This window comes from Cydia amplana, chromosome 24 (assembly GCF_948474715.1).
Source record: "Cydia amplana chromosome 24, ilCydAmpl1.1, whole genome shotgun sequence".
Taxonomy (NCBI): Eukaryota; Metazoa; Arthropoda; class Insecta; order Lepidoptera; family Tortricidae; genus Cydia; species Cydia amplana.
In genome coordinates, this window is record NC_086092.1 from 6,689,488 (window position 1) to 6,709,293 (window position 19,806).

The 19,806-nt window shown below is 39.0% G+C and overlaps 2 protein-coding genes across 2 annotated transcripts in view; both read right to left on the reverse strand.

The window, feature by feature from the left end:
- Positions 1 to 19,806, reverse strand: part of LOC134659272 (uncharacterized) — a 107,490-nt gene that overhangs the window by 29,382 nt on the left and 58,302 nt on the right. The window contains exons 32-40 of the mRNA XM_063514923.1: positions 18,766 to 19,010; positions 11,476 to 11,609; positions 10,295 to 10,431; positions 8,721 to 8,906; positions 7,574 to 7,731; positions 4,425 to 4,997; positions 2,802 to 3,046; positions 1,012 to 1,141; positions 208 to 363 (exon numbers count right to left, since the gene is read on the reverse strand). Coding sequence (XP_063370993.1) covers positions 208 to 363; positions 1,012 to 1,141; positions 2,802 to 3,046; positions 4,425 to 4,997; positions 7,574 to 7,731; positions 8,721 to 8,906; positions 10,295 to 10,431; positions 11,476 to 11,609; positions 18,766 to 19,010 — 1,964 coding nt within the window. The remainder of the gene's footprint in view (positions 1 to 207; positions 364 to 1,011; positions 1,142 to 2,801; positions 3,047 to 4,424; positions 4,998 to 7,573; positions 7,732 to 8,720; positions 8,907 to 10,294; positions 10,432 to 11,475; positions 11,610 to 18,765; positions 19,011 to 19,806) is intronic.
- On the reverse strand, positions 16,929 to 17,514 carry LOC134658967 (death-associated inhibitor of apoptosis 1-like). Its single transcript, XM_063514573.1, has one exon. It carries the CDS (start codon positions 17,298 to 17,300, stop codon positions 16,929 to 16,931), a length of 372 nt encoding a protein of 123 aa, XP_063370643.1. The 5' UTR covers positions 17,301 to 17,514.

Sequence of the window (19,806 nt, forward strand, 5' to 3'; positions counted from 1 at the left end):
GACATTATAGTTTATAGAGCATAATACTAACAATATTTTATAAGGCATAGTCGTAAGTACTAACAAAAATGATCCCTGATGGTCCTGAAATAAATGAATTTATTATTATATTATCATCCCCATTATTACAGGGGATACACCACAAAATAGCCTAATTCTACTAGCCTGTTTTGTTCACAATGTAGTAGATATTGAATTGTTAGTTACCATGCCAAGTAACTGCATGTCGCAGCGTCTCGCCGTGACCGCACAGAAGGACCCCGGGGGCTCAGGAGGCGGGTACCCTCCGGACGCCATAATCGCTCGATCGAGGGGGGTGATTGACAGTTCAGTGCACGACACGTCACCTTTGTCTATGTATAGCTGTGGACAAGTAATGATGTTATACTTGGTCAAGTAGATCTTGTCAGTAGAAGGCGGCAAATTTGAAAAATGTAGGCGCGAAGGGATGTCGTTCCATAGAAAATTTTGAATATCGCGCCTTTTTTTACTGATAAGGGTTGCTTGACCAGTTATAATGAAGATACTTTGATCTTGAGTAACAACTACAACACTAAATGCAAATTCAGAGGGCCTACCGCGAACCACGTTCGACGTGTTGCCTCCGTCACGCTTAGGCACGAATTTACAAGTGCGACAGAGAGGCAACACGTCGAACGCGAATGCGTTCGGGCCAATTTAATTCGGCTTGCCCTATGGGCACGTTTGGCGCGCCGCTACGCCTTTAGAATTTTGTATATATAGCTGGTCAACCAAATCTTGTCAGTAGAAAAAGGCGCGAAATTCAAATTTTCTATGGGACGATATCCCTTCGCGCCTACATTTTTCAAATTTGCCGCCTTTTTCTACTGACAAGATCTGCTTGACCAAGTATAACATCGTATTTGTAGTTAAAATGCTTCAAAAAAGTTTCTTCAAAAATCAAATGGGGTAAAACACATTTTTGATTATATTATTTCGACGTTTTTCTAATCAAATTATGAGCAAAAAATTAACAAAACTAATACACACCTTATTATTTATTGTAGGAGTATTCTGCACTAGAGAAGCATGTAGTTCTTTCTCCCTCGCACCGCGCGGATGCAGGGAATCTATCAACTCCTTCAGTTGGTCAGGGTCTGTGATACGCCACCATCCGTGCCTGTGAACAAATACTTAGATATTAGACAGTAACCTAGGTATTTAATAAGGTTCATTCTACCTTATAGGACACTAGAGAAAACCGTCCAAAAGAGAGCAGCACCAGAGAAATCTAATCGAGTCGCCTCATTTACACTACCATGATATATGTATTTAATGTATTTCTTTTTCAAGTCAAATGGCAACATTAATACCGTCATCAAAACTAGATGCAATCCTTTACGTAGTTTCACTCTTTCGGTCACACTTTTTGGAAGAACGCTGGTGGCCTAGCGATAAGAGCTTTTTTATCCTAATAATACTGACCTTAACTCCCTAGGTACGAAAGCGCCTCCCTGCTTCTTCGGCAATCCATGCACTTTACACTTGTCTAACTGTTGCATCTCCTCAGCAGTCATATGAATAGGCGGCGGACTATTCCAAGTCACATACGTAGATAGTGTTGAAAATGAGGAGGCCGAGGGTGCTAAGGGAGGAGGCCTTTGCCTTTATACATCTATAAGTATAATAACCTAGTATTACTAACCTTAACTCCCTAGGTACGAAAGCGCCTCCCTGCTTCTTCGGCAATCCATGCACTTTATAACTGTTGCATCTCCTCAGCAGTCATATGAATAGGCGGCGGACTATTGCAAGTCACATACGTAGATAGTGTTGAAAATGAGGAGGCCGAGGGTGCTAAGGGAGGAGGCCTTTGCCTTTACACATCTATAAGTATAATAACCTAGTATTACTAACCTTAACTCCCTAGGTACGAAAGCGCCTCCCTGCTTCTTCGGCAATCCATGCACTTTAAACTTGTCTAACTGTTGCATCTCGTCAGCAGTCATCTGAATAGGCGGCGGACTGTCGCACGTCACATACGTAAATAGAGAGTTGAAATTCAGGAGGCCGAGAGAGGCAAGGGATGAGGCCTTTTGCTTTTATACCCCTTTATATGGTCCTAATATTATTAGCTACTAACCTTAACTCTCTAGGTACGAAAGCGCCTCCCTGTTTCTTCGGCAATTCATGCACTTTACACTTGTCTAACTGTTGCATCTCGTCAGCAGTCATCTGAATAGGCGGCGGACTGTCACACGTCACATACGTAGATAGAGCGTTGAAATTCAGGAGGCCGAGGAAGGTAAGGGAGGAGGCCTTTGCTTTTATACCCCTTTATGATATGATATATGGTCCTAATAGTATTAGCTACTAACCTTAACTCTCTAGGTACGAAAGCGCCTGCCTGCTTCTTCGGCAATCCATGCACTTTACACTTGTCTAACTGTTGCATCTCGTCAGCAGTCATCTGAATAGGCGGCGGGCTGTCACACGTCACATACGTAGATAGAGCGTTGAAATTGAGGAGGCCGAGGGAAGTAAAGGGATGAGGCCTTTGCTTTTATACCCCTTTATGATATGATATATGGTCCTAATAATATTAGCTACTAACCTTAACTCTCTAGGTACGAAAGCGCCCCCCTGCTTCTTCGGCAATCCATGCACTTTACACTTGTCTAACTGTTGCATCTCGTCAGCAGTCATCTGAATAGGCGGCGGACTGTCGCACGTCACATACGTAGATAGAGCGTTGAAATTGAGGAGGCCGAGAGAGGTAAGGTACGAGGCCTTTTGCTTTTATACCCCTTTATATGGTCCTAATAATATTAGCTACTAACCTTAACTCTCTAGGTACGAAAGCACCCCCCTGCTTCTTCGGCAATCCATGCACTTTACACTTGTCTAACTGTTGCATCTCGTCAGCAGTCATTTGAATAGGCGGCGGACTGTCGCACGTCACATATGTAGATAGCGCGTTGAAGTTGAGGAGGCCGAGAGAGGTGAGGGAGGAGGCCTTTGCCTTTTGGGAGGCCATGTCGTGTTTTAGGGCGTCGGCTTGCAGTTCCTTTTCTAGGTCGTTGTCCTGGTAAAGAAATTGTATTGTTATATTGTGGACTTGGTGCACAAACTGCACATCCTTTATATTAATATTCTAAAGTGTGTTGACCGAAGCATACAATCAGTTGGCATTATTCAGCAAAATGTCAGTTTATTAAGTCAGTGTCATAGCGTGGTATTCCACCTGTCCAATATATGATCAAATGTTACCTATATGCGTCTCATTCTCTCACTAAGCAAAATGTGAGACGCAAAAACAAAATTGATCAAATATTGGACAGGTGGAATACCACCCTTAGGGCTTGTGCACAAATCACGCGAGGTTATAAAATACACTTGAGGTTATATGGGGGAGGGGGGTAGCCAAAAATCTCACCAAATATCACCAAGGGGGGGGGGGGGGTCAAAAAGTAGTCGAAAACGCCTCGTGCACACCCCTTAGAGGCATGTAAATATGTTTTTAAACTCTACTTTGCAAACGTAAGTTGAATAATTAAAGGCCTGTGCACACCGAATGCATGTGCGTATACGTGCACTAGCGCGTTGTTATATATAGATCCTTATGAGAGATGGCACACCGCTTGCGTAACTCAAAACATTTTTGCGCACGCGCACGTGTACGTCAACGCACACGGAGCCGGCGTGCTCTAGCCTTAAAACCAACAACACTGTACATGTATACAGGGTGGATTTTCTTTTTGGGTCAGTGAGGGCAGCTACCAGATCCCGTGCTGCTACGAGAAAACGGTCTTAGAAGACCTTCCTTCGATTTCAAATTAATAAAGATTGGCTTTTACAGATTTTTGAAAAAACATACAGGATGCGAGAAAAAGAGGTCATTTTTGACAAACTTTTTTTTTGATGCCAATCGATCCCATCTTGAATATTGTATGGAGCCAAAAAAAATTTTCCGGCTAGAAAAGCCACAAATCGAGGAAAACTTTTCCCATACAATTTGTATGAAAATAAAAACTTTTATTTTTCACATGCTATTTTTGTATGCCAATCGGTTCCATTCCTATCCAGTATCAATAGTTTCCTAGGGGTCAACTTACGGTAATGTACTTAAAAGCCACAAATAGTATTTATTATGTAAATAGTAGGTAGTTATATCCTACCTGATTCGAACTTTAAGATACGTCAATTAATAGATCTAGAAACGATATGGATTAGATGTGTCAGTGTCAAAAGTGACGTTCTTGTTTGAAGAAACGTCACATATGACACTGACGTATCTTAGAGTTCGAATCGGTCCAATCGATTTAATTTTTCAAGTATTAATCCTGCACTTAACCGTCTCTTTTTGACTGGTAGAGAATGCCTTAAGGCATTAAGTCCGCCATTTGTACTTATAATTTTATGTGGAATAAAGTTTAAATAAATAATAGCAAAATAACACTCACCTGTTCTTGTTCCTGTTTACTATCCTCCTTAACATCCCAAAATCCCAAAACCCCCTCCTTACTAGCATCCAGCATATCCTGATCCAACCCAGACATAGACATGCTAGAATCCGTATACACATTATTACTCGGCACTTGAACGCTCGTCACCATACTATTCAACGTGAACAGACTAGGATCATTTAGTAAATGTAGATTATTAGACACGTCCCATTTGTGCCCTTGTGACATAATTATTTCAGAGCAGGAGTGTTCATTGTCACAGTAGACTTTCTGATCTTTCTCTTCGGAGATTAAAAAGGAGTTTTCGTGTCGTAATATAGAGAACCATTTCCCTTCCAACATCTTTGTATATAAGTAGCTATGTGCAGCGTCAGGTTCCATAACCTCTTCCTTTTTGATTTCTTTTTCTTCCTTAATTTCTTCCGCTTTCTTCGCGGCGTCGAGCTGGGAAGACACCGCTTCGGCCAGTTTGCGAAGTTCTTCCAAATTGTTGACTAGTTGGTCTTTCTGTTCCTCCGGCTCTTCTTTTTCGGCGTCTTTTTTGACTACGTTTTCCACTTTCACGATTTCCTGCAATGGAAACAAATGTAAGTAAGGCCTTTTGGAATATTAATTATTAATATTAATCTATTACAATTTAGCGGGTTAATAATGTACATAGCTGTAAAGATAAAATTTAGATTAAGTACCTATTATTTAAGTAAAATGTTGCTATGCCCTAACGGGTGCATGTTGTAACCTAAGATATATAAGACCTACTGTAAACACATGTATGCAATAAATGATATGAATATGAATATTACACGCTTTTTGATTGTGTCAAGTGCTTGATTAAGGCATAGAGAAATATAAGTAAAGAAAGAGTGGTAACTCCATACATCAGCTTTCTTAACATAACGCGAGTTATTTCGTAGTCGACATCTAACGTCAAGTAGTGGAACTACCAGTACCGCTACTTGACACGATGTCACAAGTTTCGATACTGACAAAAAATGTACTACTACAAAAATTTACAACTAATATTATTAGCAGAAGGAGTTGAAAATAAGAGTTCCGGTTAATCCGGTTATAACATCAGCTGTAAATTGTTGAGCATTAGAGTTTTACTTTGCCGCGACATCTATTGTCAACTAGCAGTATTGATAATGTCCGCTACTTGACGCTAGATGTCCACTACGAAATAAGTCGCGTTTTGGTAAGAGAGCTGATGCATGGAGTTTCCACTCTTTCTTTACTTATATTTCTCTATGTCTACATACAGACAATGGGACAGGTGAAACTAAATCAAAGCTTGTAAAATACCTGTGGCTTGGGGTGTGCGTGGGTTTCTGGACGAGGAAGGCCGTGGGGATTGACTCTTGTCTGTTTGTGCTGCATGTACTTCTCTTCCATTTTTATTGAAGGTGTAAAGTGAGAACACAATACCTGTGGTTTGTCTACGGCCTCTGGTTGCGCGACCAACATGGGGGTGTGCGTGGGTTTCTGGACGAGGAAGGCCGTGGGGATTGACTCTTTTGTCTGTTTTTGCTGGGTGTACTCTTCCATTTTTACTGAAGGTACAAAGTGAGAACACAATACCTGTGGTTTGTCTACGGCCTCTGGTTGCGCGGCCAACATGGGGGTGTGCGTGGGTTTCTGGACGAGGAAGGCCGTGGGGATTGACTCTTTTGTCTGTTTTGCTGGCTGTACTTCTCTTCCATTTTTATTGAAGGTATAAAGTGAGAACACATAATACCTGTGGTTTGTCTACGGCCTCTGGTTGCGCGGCGAACATGGGGGTGTGCGTGGGTTTCTGGACGAGGAAGGCCGTGGGGATTGACTCTTTTGTCTGCTTGTGCTGGATGTATTTCTCTTCCATTTTTATTGAAGGTGTAAAGTGAGAACACATAATACCTGTGGTTTGTCTACGGCTTCTGGTTGCGCGGCGTACATGGGGGTGTGCGTGGGTTTCTGGACGAGGAAGGCCGTGGGGATTGACTCTTTTGTCTGTTTGTGCTGGATGTATTTCTCTTCCATTTTTATTGAAGTTGTAAAGTGAGAACACAATACCTGTGGCTTGTCTACGGCTTCTGGTTGCGCAGCGTACATGGGGGTATCCGTGTGTTTCTGGATGAGGAAGGCCGTGGGGATTGACTCTTTTGTCTGTTTTTGCTGGCTATACTTCTCTTCCATTTTCACTGAAGGTGTAAAGTGAGAACACAATAATACCTGCGGCTTGTCTACGGCTTCTGGTTGCGCAGCGTACATGGGGGTATCCGTGTGTTTCTGGACTAGGAAGGCCGTGGGGATTGACTCTTTTGTCTGTTTTGCTGGCTGTACTTCTCTTCCATTTTTATTGAAGGTGTAAAGTGAGAACACAATAATACCTGCGGCTTGTCTACGGCTTCTGGTTGCGCAGCGTACATGGGGGTATCCGTGTGTTTCTGGACGAGGAAGGCCATGGGGATTGACTCTTTTGTCTGTTTTGCTGGCTGTACTTCTCTTCCATTTTTATTGAAGGTATAAAGTGAGAACACATAATACCTGTGGTTTGTCTACGGCCTCTGGTTGCGCGGCGTACATGGGGGTGTGCGTGGGTTTCTGGACGAGGAAGGCCGTGGGGATGTACTCTTTTGTCTGTTTCTGCTGGCTGTACCTCTCTTCCATTTTTATTGAAGGTGTAAAGTGAGAACACAATACCTGTGGTTTGTCTACGGCCTCTGGTTGCGCGGCGAACATGGGGGTGTGCGTGGGTTTCTGGACGAGGAAGGCCGTGGGGATTGACTCTTTTGTCTGCTTGTGCTGGATGTACTTCTCTTCCATTTTTATTGAAGGTATAAAGTGAGAACACATAATACCTGTGGTTTGTCTACGGCCTCTGGTTGCGCAGCGTACATGGGGGTATCCGTGTGTTTCTGGACGAGGAAGGCCGTGGGGATTGACTCTTTTGTCTGTTTCTGCTGGCTGTACCTCTCTTCCATTTTTACTGAAGGTGTAAAGTGAGAACACAATACCTGTGGTTTGTCTACGGCCTCTGGTTGCGCGGCCAACATGGGGGTGTGCGTGGGTTTCTGGACGAGGAAGGCCGTGGGGGACTCTTTTGTCTGTTTGTGCTGGCTGTACTTCTCTTCCATTTTTATTGAAGGTGTAAAGTGAGAACACAATACCTGTGGTTTGTCTACGGCCTCTGGTTGCGCGGCGAACATGGGGGTGTGCGTGGGTTTCTGGACGAGGAAGGCCGTGGGGATGGAGTCCTCTATGTCCAACATCTCTTCCTCGTTCATCTGCTTGTGCTGGATGTACTTCTCTTCCATTTTTATTGACCCTGGAAAAAGAAGTTGTTTCATCATCACTACATAGTATAAAACAAAGTCGCTTCCCGTTGTCTGTCCATATGTATGCTTAGATCTTTAAAACTACGCAACGGATTTTGATGCGGGTTTTTTTTAATAGATAAAGTGATTCAAGAGGAAGGTTTCTGTATAATTTGTTAACCCGTTGCTAGTTAATTGCTATACTCGGCGCAGGCTGCAAAAAGGTACAATTTAATCTTTGATTATAGTCAGGGTCATGAATCTAGTATAACTGGATCAGGCATGAGGGGTGGAGAGAAATGACCGAACGGGATAGTCTTATGTTTCTTTCAGTAGGAGTAGCAGCAAAAGCGCTATTGTTGCGCTGCGTTGCGTTGTAGCTGCGTGTGGTCGCTGAGGCTCAGCTCCGACTGCTCTTCAGTTCAAGCTGGCTCTTGAGAGCCTTATGTTAGAATATGTAACATACCTTCGACCTTGCACGCGCCATGTTTGACATTGGGCTCATACTTGATGATCTGCGTGTGGTCGCTGAGGCTCAGCTCCGACTATGCTCTTCAGTTCAAGCTGGCTCTTGAGAGCCTTATGTTAGAATGTACATACCTTCGACCTTGCACGCGTCATGTTTGACATTGTGCCCATACTTGATGATCTGCGTGTGGTCGCTGAGGTTCAGCTCCGACTTGCTCTTCAGTTCAAGCTGGCTCTTGAGAGCCTTATGTTAGAATGTACATACCTTCGACCTTGCACGCGCCATGTTTGACATTGGGCTCATACTTGATGATCTGCGTGTGGTCGCTGAGGCTCAGCTCCGACTATGCTCTTCAGTTCAAGCTGGCTCTTGAGAGCCTTATGTCAGAATGTACATACCTTCGACCTTGCACGCGTCATGTTTGACATTGTGCCCATACTTGATGATCTGCGTGTGGTCGCTGAGGTTCAGCTCCGACTTGCTCTTCAGTTCAAGCTGGCTCTTGAGAGCCTTATGTTAGAATGTACATACCTTCGACCTTGCACGCGCCATGTTTGACATTAGGCTCATATTTGATGATCTGCGTGTGGTCGCTGAGGTTCAGCTCCGACTTTATACTCTTCAGTTCAAGCTCGCTCTTGAGAGCCTCTTCCTTCTTGAGGGCCTCGGTGGCGAGGTCGGGCGCGTCCGCTTGAATTTCCTTGCATTCTTTCACTACTGAAAATACAATATTATAATTAATATAAGCGGGAGCAGCGGAGTTCGGTCGATGTTCCCTAATATATTTATGAAAATATGTGACATTTTCAATCAAAAGGTACCACATTGTCGGTTGTCGATAGCGCCTTATAAACATATGTGCCATTTTCAATGCCCCTTTCACACTCGTGCGCGAATCGAACGCGAGTGTGCAATTGAACATTTTTATGCTTAATGTCATATCCCGGGAATTTTGTTTACATACCTGGTATAATCCAAACCAAAGTTATGAGGGTTAAAAAAAACGACGAACCGTTTCGAGAAAAGGTAGGTAGTGCCAGTGCCCTTCCGCTTCGCTTTGCTCGTCTTGGCGGGGGCACTGCCGTGCCCGGGTGGATCAACTATTTCTTGTTATTCTGTCCGGTAAGCGCTGGTGGCCTTGCGGTAAGAGCGTGCGACTTTCAATCCGGAGGTCGCGGGTTCGAACCCCGGCTCGTACCAATGAGTTTTTCGGAACTTAAGTACGAAATATCATTTGACATTCACCAGTCGCTTTTCGGTGAAGGAAAACATCGTGAGGAAACCGGACTAATCCCAACAAGGCCTAGTTTACCCTCTGGGTTGGAAGGTCAGATGGCAGTCGCTTTCGTAAAAACTAGTGCCTACGCCAATTCCGGATTAGTTGCCAAGCGGACTAAAGGCTCCCATGAGCCGTGGCAAAATGCCGGGACAACGCGAGGAAGAAGATTCTGTCCGGTCAGCCAAGAGACAATAGTAGCATAGTTTGTTAAAAGACATTGTACACCACCTTCCTCTGACACGCCCTCAATGGAAAGGGTTTATAAGTATCACCAAAAAGCGTGTTTGGTGAATTTAAATGCCTAAAAATCAGGTTTTAAAGAGTGACCCAGGAGAACGTAACCATGGCAACGAGTGACAAGAAAAAGTTGATTCACCTACCCCCAGATATATACAAGGTGTCCCAAGAAGTAGTGATATACTGAAGCTGGGAGGTAGAGGACCTAGAGGGCTATCTGAATCACCCCCATGTATGTTCCGCGATATTTCGTATTTTCGGAGTTATGATTTTTTTTAATTTTTCACCTATCGCCGAGTACGATGAGATTTTTATTTATGGTGATGTGAATTATTGCGGTAGATGCTTGATTTTTTTGTGTGCTAAGCTGATAGATAGGCCAATTCAGTATGGTAACATTTACTATCGTGAGATCTTTGAATGGAATTAAAAAAGATAAAATTACCCAGTATGTTTTATTTAATAAATTTGCCGTATCTACACAAACTAATTTTCATGCAATAACTGTCATATTTACCGCCAAAATAGAATGGCGGCAAAAAAAAGTTGTATACCTCTAAGTTGGCCACCCTGTATAATAATGATCTACCTCTCCTAAGTTCCGCAGGCCTCCGCGCCCGCTCCTCGAGCGCGAAATGGTAGTCCATGATCTCCGGCTGAGCAGACTCCATCGCTTCCACGAACACGCCTCCGCACTTGCCCAGAGACCAGTATCGGCGCCAATATCTGGGTAACATAGAATATACATTAGTAATTGTATAAGTTCATTTAGTCCGGGTTCTTAGCTACTGCTGATACTTCAGGCGTGGCTCACTCGGCAATTTCTTCGCGTCGCTAAAAGTACCTACAAGTACATGCGGCCCACACCAAATTTCGTCTCTAGCCATAATAGTTGCCGCGCACCGCTACGGAGCGGACGCCTGCTCGCGCTTGCGCCACCTAGCGGTCATATCTGTCGTAATAGACGCGTTTTGTTAGAGAGTGAATCTTCTACCTGTAGCTAGTACTATTTTTTGTGGCAGTTGGGGAAAATTGGGGAGGGAAAGGGAAAAAACCGGCCAAGTGCGAGTCGGACTCGCGCACGGAGGGTTCCGCACCATCAACAAAAAATAGAGCAAAACAAGAAAAAAAACGGTCACCCATCCAAGTACTGACCCCGCCCGACGTTGCTTAACTTCGGTCAAAAATCACGTTTGTTGTATGGGAGCCCCACTTAAATCTTTATTTTATTGTTTATAGTATTTGTTGCCGCTATACAACAGAAATACATCATCTGTAAAAATTTCAACTGTCTAGCTATCACGGTTCGTGAGATACAGCCTGGTGACAGACGGACGGACGGACGGACGGACGGACAGCGGAGTCTTAGTAATAGGGTCCCGTTTTTACCCTTTGGGTACGGAATCCTAAAAACGATTAATTTCTGACGACTCAATGCGCACTCTTGCCTCGAGAAGATTTAAATCCCTTCTCAATTGGAGGAGGGTATCCCAATATGGGACCGGCAACAAACTCATCAGCCACTCCCTCCCTCCACTTCCTGTGCCTTACGACCAGCCTAACGACCTAAACTGTTTCTTACCTATATTTAATTACACAAACGGGTCTACCGCGATATAATTTCATTGTTTTTACCTTTAATTTCGACGTTTCAGCTGAGTTGCACCAGCTGTGGTCACGGAAAGACTCAATGAAATTATATCGCGGTAGACCCGTTTGTGTAATTAAATATGTGTACAAAACGCGAGAGTTTAGTGTTATGTTTCTTACCTGTCTTGTCCGTAACACGTGGCTCTCAGAGCATGCGACCCGGCGGCCAGTTGCTGCAACTGTTGCTCTGATTGTCTCAGTAACTTTTCCAGTTTTCGAGATAGTTCTTCTGCAGATAAGTTCTTGTCTTCATCCTGTTAAGACAAATGGAAATATTTTTAAAATCAATCACTAACAATAGGGGGTATTACTGCAATGTTCTGCCGCCAGACTGCAGCACTAGCCCCCATCGTAAACCATAGAGTAACTTATACCATAGAGAAAAAATACATAGAGTGCTCACTCCATACATCAGTGCAGACTATTAATTTCAGTGTCTACATCTAGCATCGAGTAGCGGAACTATCAGTACTGCTACTTGACAATAGATGTAGCACCGACCGGAAAGTCTTATCTCAACAGCATAATGAATTATGATGCGGAAGGGTAGAAAGTAACACCACTATAGTCGGGTAAATAATGAATACTTTGATAGAAACTGTTGGCCTTATATACTAATTTACATCCTTTGTCTGAGTTCAATCATGTGGAAAATCGCAATGAATCATAATTGTGTCGTCTCGAGTTACATTGGAATACCGATTATTATTGAAGCGTGAAAAGAATTATAATTTATCTATTTGTCAGCTGATCAGCTGTGATCAGCTGTGTGGCCTCACTACAACTCTCTCCTTTTTTTTGAGACAAAAATAGTACATTTATAGAACTATTTTTGGTTTACAAATATATGTACTTAATTCTATGGTATACATATTGGTTCTTAAAGATTAAATTAACAAATCTTACTGCTACCTGGATACATAATTTGCTTACATGCCTATTTCTAACATTATATTTTTAAGATAGCTATTGAATGCATTGTTGCACTAACATGTAGACATAGAATTTTTTTTTTTTTTTTTATTTAACACTTTACGGCTAAGACTATTTTAGTTTGTGTAGAAAATAATATAGGTATGTGTATATATATATATATGTTTATGTTTGTGTATGTATTTATAATATTATACTGTATGATACTATGACATATGTGAAGATAGGTTTAATGTTTAGGCTAAATAAATACTTGGGTAATATAGTATATATTGAGGAAATAAATAACATGAATGTAATAATTTTACTATAAGTAGGTAATTTTACTATAATTTTACTATATGTGTTTATCTTTACCTACATGTTATGCGTTATAGGACACTCTTTTACTTATGGTTCCTTATTTGGATGGCGGCATGTGCTTAGATCTTAGGTTTTATCTGTTTTTTGTGTTTGTATTTTTTTTTTTTTTTTTTTATTTATACATGGTAGGGTTTTGTTCGGTTTTTATGCATCAAATATTCTTTTTTCTGAAACTAATATTTTAACATTTTCACCTTGATCTTGAATTACCGTTAATAGTCCCGTATACACTGGGTCCATTTTATCTCTATTTTCCTTTTTCACTAATACTAAATCTCCTGTTTTATAATTTATGGGATTGGTTTTTACATCATAATTAGTTTTTCTTGATAATTTTGACTTAATTAAATTATTTCTAGCATCCTCTTGGGATTTTTGTAATCTATACTTAAGGTCTATGGGATAAGAGTTAAAATTATAATGGGTCTATTTGTTTTACAATATTTGTCATACATTTGTATATGATTACGGTTTAATTTAAACTGTTTTTTTTTTTTTAGATGCCGAAAAGTATTAAATAATACTTTTGATAATATGTCATTGACAATAAAAAGGTTTCATAAAAATGTGTGTATGTTTTTTTTTTTTTTTATAATGTGTTCTTTACTGAATGCTAATATTTGTACCCTGATTTTGAATAACAGTAAATGGCTCCTTTATACATTGGGTAGTTATAACTATGTGGTTACAAAGAATTTTTCTACATTGATGACGAACAAACTCTAACTTTTTAAATTAAGTGGGTTTTATTTTATTTTGTTTTATTCATTTTTATATTTTATTATATGGACCTATTGTAGGTATGGCAAGTAGATTGTTAGGTACTTATCTTTGTTAATTCTCTTCGACATGTAAACTATTCATTAATTCACTAATTTATTATTATATTCTTGACACAATACAACGTGTATTGTATTCATATTTTACATGTAAGGTATTTTATGTGATTATTATTTTAATCTTTATTTATCTTTCATCTTAAGTTAGGGTTTTTTTTATAATATGAATATAATTGTAAAATATAAAATTATTATTATTAATTATTTAATTAAGTATATATTTTTATTGTTATTTACTTGATTTATTTATCATTATCACTGTAATTTTAGGTATTTATTTAATGTAAGTATTACGTTTAATTTAGATATGGTTAATATTCTTTGTTTTAATTTAGTTTTATTCTTAAATATATGTGGTTCATGATTTATTTAATTATTTATTTATTTTCTTTTCTGTATTGATTGAGTTGTTTTTTATTTATTTATTTAGTGTAATGTTATATTTAGATTTTCATATGTGTTTTTTTTTTTACAGGCTGTTTTTTTTTTAACACATGTTTATATTAATAAACATACTATGTGTCCAAGGACATTCATGCTAGGTAACTCGACCGTACCATGATGTCTCAAGGATTCAGTGCTTGGTAAAAAAAATCTATCCTAATAGTGTTATAGTGTCTATTATTTTCCTGGGTTTTTTCTTCTTTTTTTTTTTTTTTTTTTCAATCATAATTCTTGCTCGTGATTTGTGGGAAATTGTTTATTATTCCAAGAATCGATCGCCAATGAGCCATTTTGTAATGTCTGCATTGTGACCTAATAATGTAAGCTGACTTCGTGATTCTTGTCACCTGTCTTTTAAAAAGTACACAGCGCCTTTTAATAGCGCTCTCGGTCGGCCGACCCTTTGTTTACATACAATATATTTATTAAGGATACAAAAATTCATTATTTATTATTTATTATAGCGCGCTAATACATATTACGCGTTAATATGTATTGCCAGACAGTTGTTTTCACACATCGGAACAGCTGTAAAAAACTTTCCGTGTGCCCAAGGACCGCTGCAATTGAGAGTTCGCTCGAATTGTCTAGGTTTCAAGGGTTATTGCCTGGTTGTATCCTGGTGTACCTTGCTTACATTATTTATTTCCACGAGCTTCCCAGTTTTGAAAGGAAACCATCATTTTGAAAACTTAAAGCATATAAGAGTCGCAATAACTTTTAGGTGATCAGGCTAATTGTTTGTTTGCAACACTTATCTGATTTAGCTCTCTCAATGTATTATTTATATTTTTCCTTTCTTTTTATTTTATTTCTTTCATTATATTTTTTTTTTATAGCTACTCGTATAATACCTAAATTTTGCTTTTATCGTCACATTACGTGTTGTGAATAATTTCTAGTTTTATATATTTTTTTTTTTTAATGCGTCAAATGTATATTTTTTTTTTTGTGGTTATTTTTTTTTCTTGTTTCTATGTACTCGAAATTTTAGATGACATAGCATATGTTGCATGTGCTTCCGTATTGGTTGACGTGTGACGAGCACGCGTGACGCGGCCTTCACAAGTCTGGTGCATTCCATTAATCATATGTTTAAGTTGATTAGTAGTTAGTGTTGATATGTTTGTGTTACTTTGTATGTTTTGTTGTTACTGGTAATTTGTTGGATGTGAATATTGTTATTCTAATTAAATTTTTGTATTATTCCTTATATTTGTTATAAGTACTTATATGAGAGTGGTGAGTGGCTGATGGCATTTTCTTATTTTTATGCAATAATTCATTAGTTATGTAGTAGATTCGCGGATTGGATATTATTGATATATAAATGTAAGTTAATGTATGTTAATGTAAGATTGTTATTTATCCACTTTAGATTTAAAAACAAAATATGTACTCAGATTGACTACATGCCATAGAAATAAGTTATATCGTTAATCAATAAAAAAAAATGAAATCAAATTATTAAATCGAACAGATAATATTTAAAAAAAAATGATTATAATTCGCATTAAAGGTATTAAAGTGTATGTAAGCTGTAATTATTTGACCTAAAATAATAATAATATTCTGTGTAAGTAATGTTTTCATGTATAAAATAATAATGTGTTTTGGAATAGTAATGAAGTGCTGACAAATAAAATACTTCTATTTTTCCTATAAAAATTTGATTGATTAATTGCAATAGTGATATGATTTGTTTGGGGTTTTTTTTTTTTTTTGAAAACACGAAATTAATTTGTAACTGGTTAATAGGGCCTTTGCAAAAATATATTAAATATGTTACCCATTGAAAACCAAATGGTGTGAAAGCTAACTTTTTAATGTTTAAATTGGATAATAATTTGAAAAGACCATAAGTGATGTTGTTTAATGTGTGAAATAGTAGATTCTAGTGTTTGTCAGCTAGTCAAAGTTAATGTTAGGTTAGTTTGTTAGTGGTTTTGTCTTTCTTTTGGGAAATGGGTTTTGTTTTGAAATATTAGGTTAGTTTGTTAGTGTTAGTGTTAGTAGTGGGTGGTGGTGGGTCAGTGGGTTGTTGTTGTTTTAAACGAAGCTAAATTAGGATGTTAATGTTTAGTGTTATTGTTAGTTATGGGTGGTGGTGGGTTAGTGGTTTGTTTTGTTTTTACTGAAGCTAAATGATGTTATTATGATGTCAATGTTAGTGTTATTGTCGAGGGGTTTTTTTTTTTTTTTTTATGTTGTGGCCTTTAAAATATATAATATACTTAAGTTAATTGCAAAGATGGGAATAATGGAATGCACCCCCGTGTTAATTATTTAATGTTGCTGATTGTGTAAAGTTTTTTAAGTTAACCATGCGACGCGTTATATGTGTATTGTTTGTTTAAATTTTTGTTTATTTGTTTTAATCAACGAATGATGCACTGGTTGAAATTATTGATGGATATTAGAAAATGTTTTGATGTTATTACTTGTTTTATTTTAATTAGTTGTTGATATTTAATTTTATCTATATGTATGTTTTATTACTTGTTTTATTTTAATAAGTTGTTGATATTTAATTTTATCTATATGTATGTTTTATTACTTGTTTTATTTTAATAAGTTGTTGATATTTAATTTTATCTATATGTACATATATAACCATTTTTTTTTTACTGTGAAAAATATATTTTTGTTTTTTGTTTACTTTAAAATTAATTACTTGTGGTTAACTGGTGAATATGTATTTATATGTATATTTTGTTTTTTTTTTTTTTACATGTATTCATGTTTTGTTTTTCGTCATAAAGTAGTAATCGTAAATTAATTAAAATTGTATTAATAGATAAATAGATAGTAGAATTTGGAATATCGCTCGCAGACGAATCTGCATATTTAAAGAATAGATTATACATTATTAAGATTATAGATCTATCTTCCCATAGATAGATAAAGTATGGATTTGATTAATATTATACTTAATGTTAATTTTAACTGATAATTTTAATAAGGCGATATAATAATCTTAAGTAGTTGGTGTGCTTACTTGTTCGTTTTCATATTGGGTACCGTTTTGGGGACGACGCACGTCTTCGATATGACCTTCTGGACGTAATCTCCTCCCTTGACGAGCTGAACGTACGCGCACCGGTCGAACCAACGCGCGTGTTGCTCCCACGGGACTTCGTCCTTCTCCCAGTCCTTGAGTCCTCCGTCGCAGTAGAAGCACTTGGTCTTGTCGCTCTGGCCGGTGTAGTAGAAGCCGGCGAACTCCTCGGGCTTCTGCTTCATGCTCTTGGGCCAGTGTTTGAAGGTGCGGAGCCGGGCGGCCTCGGTGTTGTAGCGCAGGTGCGGGGGCACGCTGGCGTCGGCGGCCGGCGCGCGCATGCCGCACTCGTCATGCCCTGTAGTCATCTGGTGGTTGCTGTTGGGCACAGGCGGTGTTGGTAGTGGCTGGCTGGCTGGCTGGCTGGCTGGCTGACTGACTGGCTGGGTGGCTGGCTGGCTGGCTGGGCTACTGGGCGGCGTCTAAACTGGGGCTGCCTCAAGCAGCCCGACTGGCAGGGTCGCCATGAATTATGATGCGGAAGGGTAGAAAGTAACACCACTATAGTCGGGTAAATAATGAATACTTTAATAGAAACTGTTGGCCTTATATACTAATTTACATCCTTTGTCTGAGTTCAATCATGTGGAAAATCGCAATGAATCATAATTGTGTCGTCTCGAGTTACATTGGAATACCGATTATTATTGAAGCGTGAAAAGAATTATAATTTATCTATTTGTCAGCTGATCAGCTGTGATCAGCTGTGTGGCCTCACTACAATAAGACTTTCCGGTCGGTGCTACATCTATTGTCAAGTAGCAGTACTGATAGTTCCGCTACTCTATGCTAGATGCTAATAGTCTTTTTGGTACTAAAACTGATGTATGGAGTGAGCACTCTATGTATTTTTTTCTCTATGCTTATACATACTGTACCTTAAACGGTTTTTTGACAAGTTTTCAGACTATTAAATATGACATTAATGCATCAATGTGGTTTGTTTACAAAGGGCCTATCGGGAAACACGAAAATCGAAATTTAGTAATCTTATCTGCCTCTTTATCGCTCCAATATGCAAAAGGGATAGAGAGGTTAGATAACGAAATTTGGGTTATCTTGTTTCGCGGTAGACCCTCAGCAAATGGATTGTGGTAGTGGCGCCCCCTACGCAGAGTTTCGTATAGTATTCCCTATTTATTTATAAATTTTCATTCATTTAACGGTATCTTAGCCACATCACATCATTATGAAAATTAAAAAAATATAATCTCTAATATTGTCGTTGGGTCTCTATTGTTTCCCAAAAAGTTTTATGTTATAATGTACTGTTTGCCCACATTTTCTTTAGTCATAACATAATTCATTTGGTTCAGAAACGCGTCACTTTTCAAAATTGCCATAAAACAAACCTATACCATAGAGAAAAAATACATAGAGTGCTCACTCCATACATCAGTTCAGACTATTACTATCAGTGTCTACATCTAGCATCGAGTAGCGGAACTATCAGTACTGCTACTTGACAATAGATGTAGCACCGACCGGAAAGTCTTACCTCAACAGCATAAGACTTTCCGGTCGGTGCTACATCTATTGTCAAGTAGCAGTACTGATAGTTCCGCTACTCGATGCTAGATGCTAAGTCTTTTTGGTACTAAAACTGATGTATGGAGTGAGCACTCTATGTATTTTTTTCTCTATGCCTAAACTAACCTAACCTTACAAAAATCGTGAATAGTTAACGGCTTCAGTTTTATGACTAATGATAATTATGACAAACAATACATTATGACTTAAAACTTTATGGGAAACAAAGAGACCCCTACATACCTCCTCAGGCTGTGTTCCTTCACTCTCCAAATCGCTCAATATCGCATCACAATCCCCCATCACACTATCCTTGTCAACCTTATTGTCGTGAGGGGAACATTCCTCCTTATTATTATTCATAGGCTCCTTTTTCCCCTCCTTTAGGGGGGAGTGGTCTTTGTCGCTTTCCTCCTTGTAAGGGGAGGGGGCGATTTCGGGGGTGGATTCCTTGTCATCTTTGCGGTCTTTCTCGGGGGTCGCTTGCTCTGTAAGTGAAGGTATAGTTTGTAGCTTTCTAATAGACCCCGAAGGCTAATCCTATTGTCTATTGTTAAGTAAAACCGCACGTGCCACAACCACCTGCATAAAAAATCGGTACTTCGGTTACTGAGTGCCGGCGAGTCGAACGCTACAGAACCAGTCTAAAATGTGTCATCGAGATGCGTAACAAAGGCGCGTTATCGGAGAGCGCACCTACACTGGTTTTTTGAGCGTTAGACTAGCCCGCGCTCAGGTGCCAAATAGAATAATTAGGACCCTTTTTTGCAGGTAAGTAGCACGTGCGGTTTTACTGAACAATAGACAATAGGATTAGCCTTCGGGGTCTACTAGAAAGCTACAAACTATACTCTTTATTATTATTCTTTATTATTATTTATTCTTTAAATAAATACAGGTATAAGTTTACAGCTCTAGATATGCCAAAACACTTATACTGTTAATACATAGTCATTATAACTATTACATATGTAGAGATTAAAAAAAGGCCTGAAACTATACTAATTTACATAGGTACTCGTAGAGTTAAAAAAAAACTACTTTGTAAATCCTGATACTATACTAAAATTAGTTAGGATGTTTTTAAACTCAACCTAACAAAGAGAATTTCGCATAGAGGCCTATTGTCAAAGTAAATTTTGTAATTGACTGCCATCTTTCGATACAGGATTAAAACTTTTAGAACGTCATTTGACTTTGATCCTTATGCTTTCACTGATATATGTTAAAATTGTTAAATATCAAACGGTGTCGCCATCTACACGAGTGTAGGCCAAAGGTATG

Excerpts from the sequence above, each read along its gene's own strand:
- LOC134658967 (XM_063514573.1), bottom strand. The coding sequence starts at position 17,300 with ATGACTACAGGGCATGACGAGTGCGGCATGCGCGCGCCGGCCGCCGAC.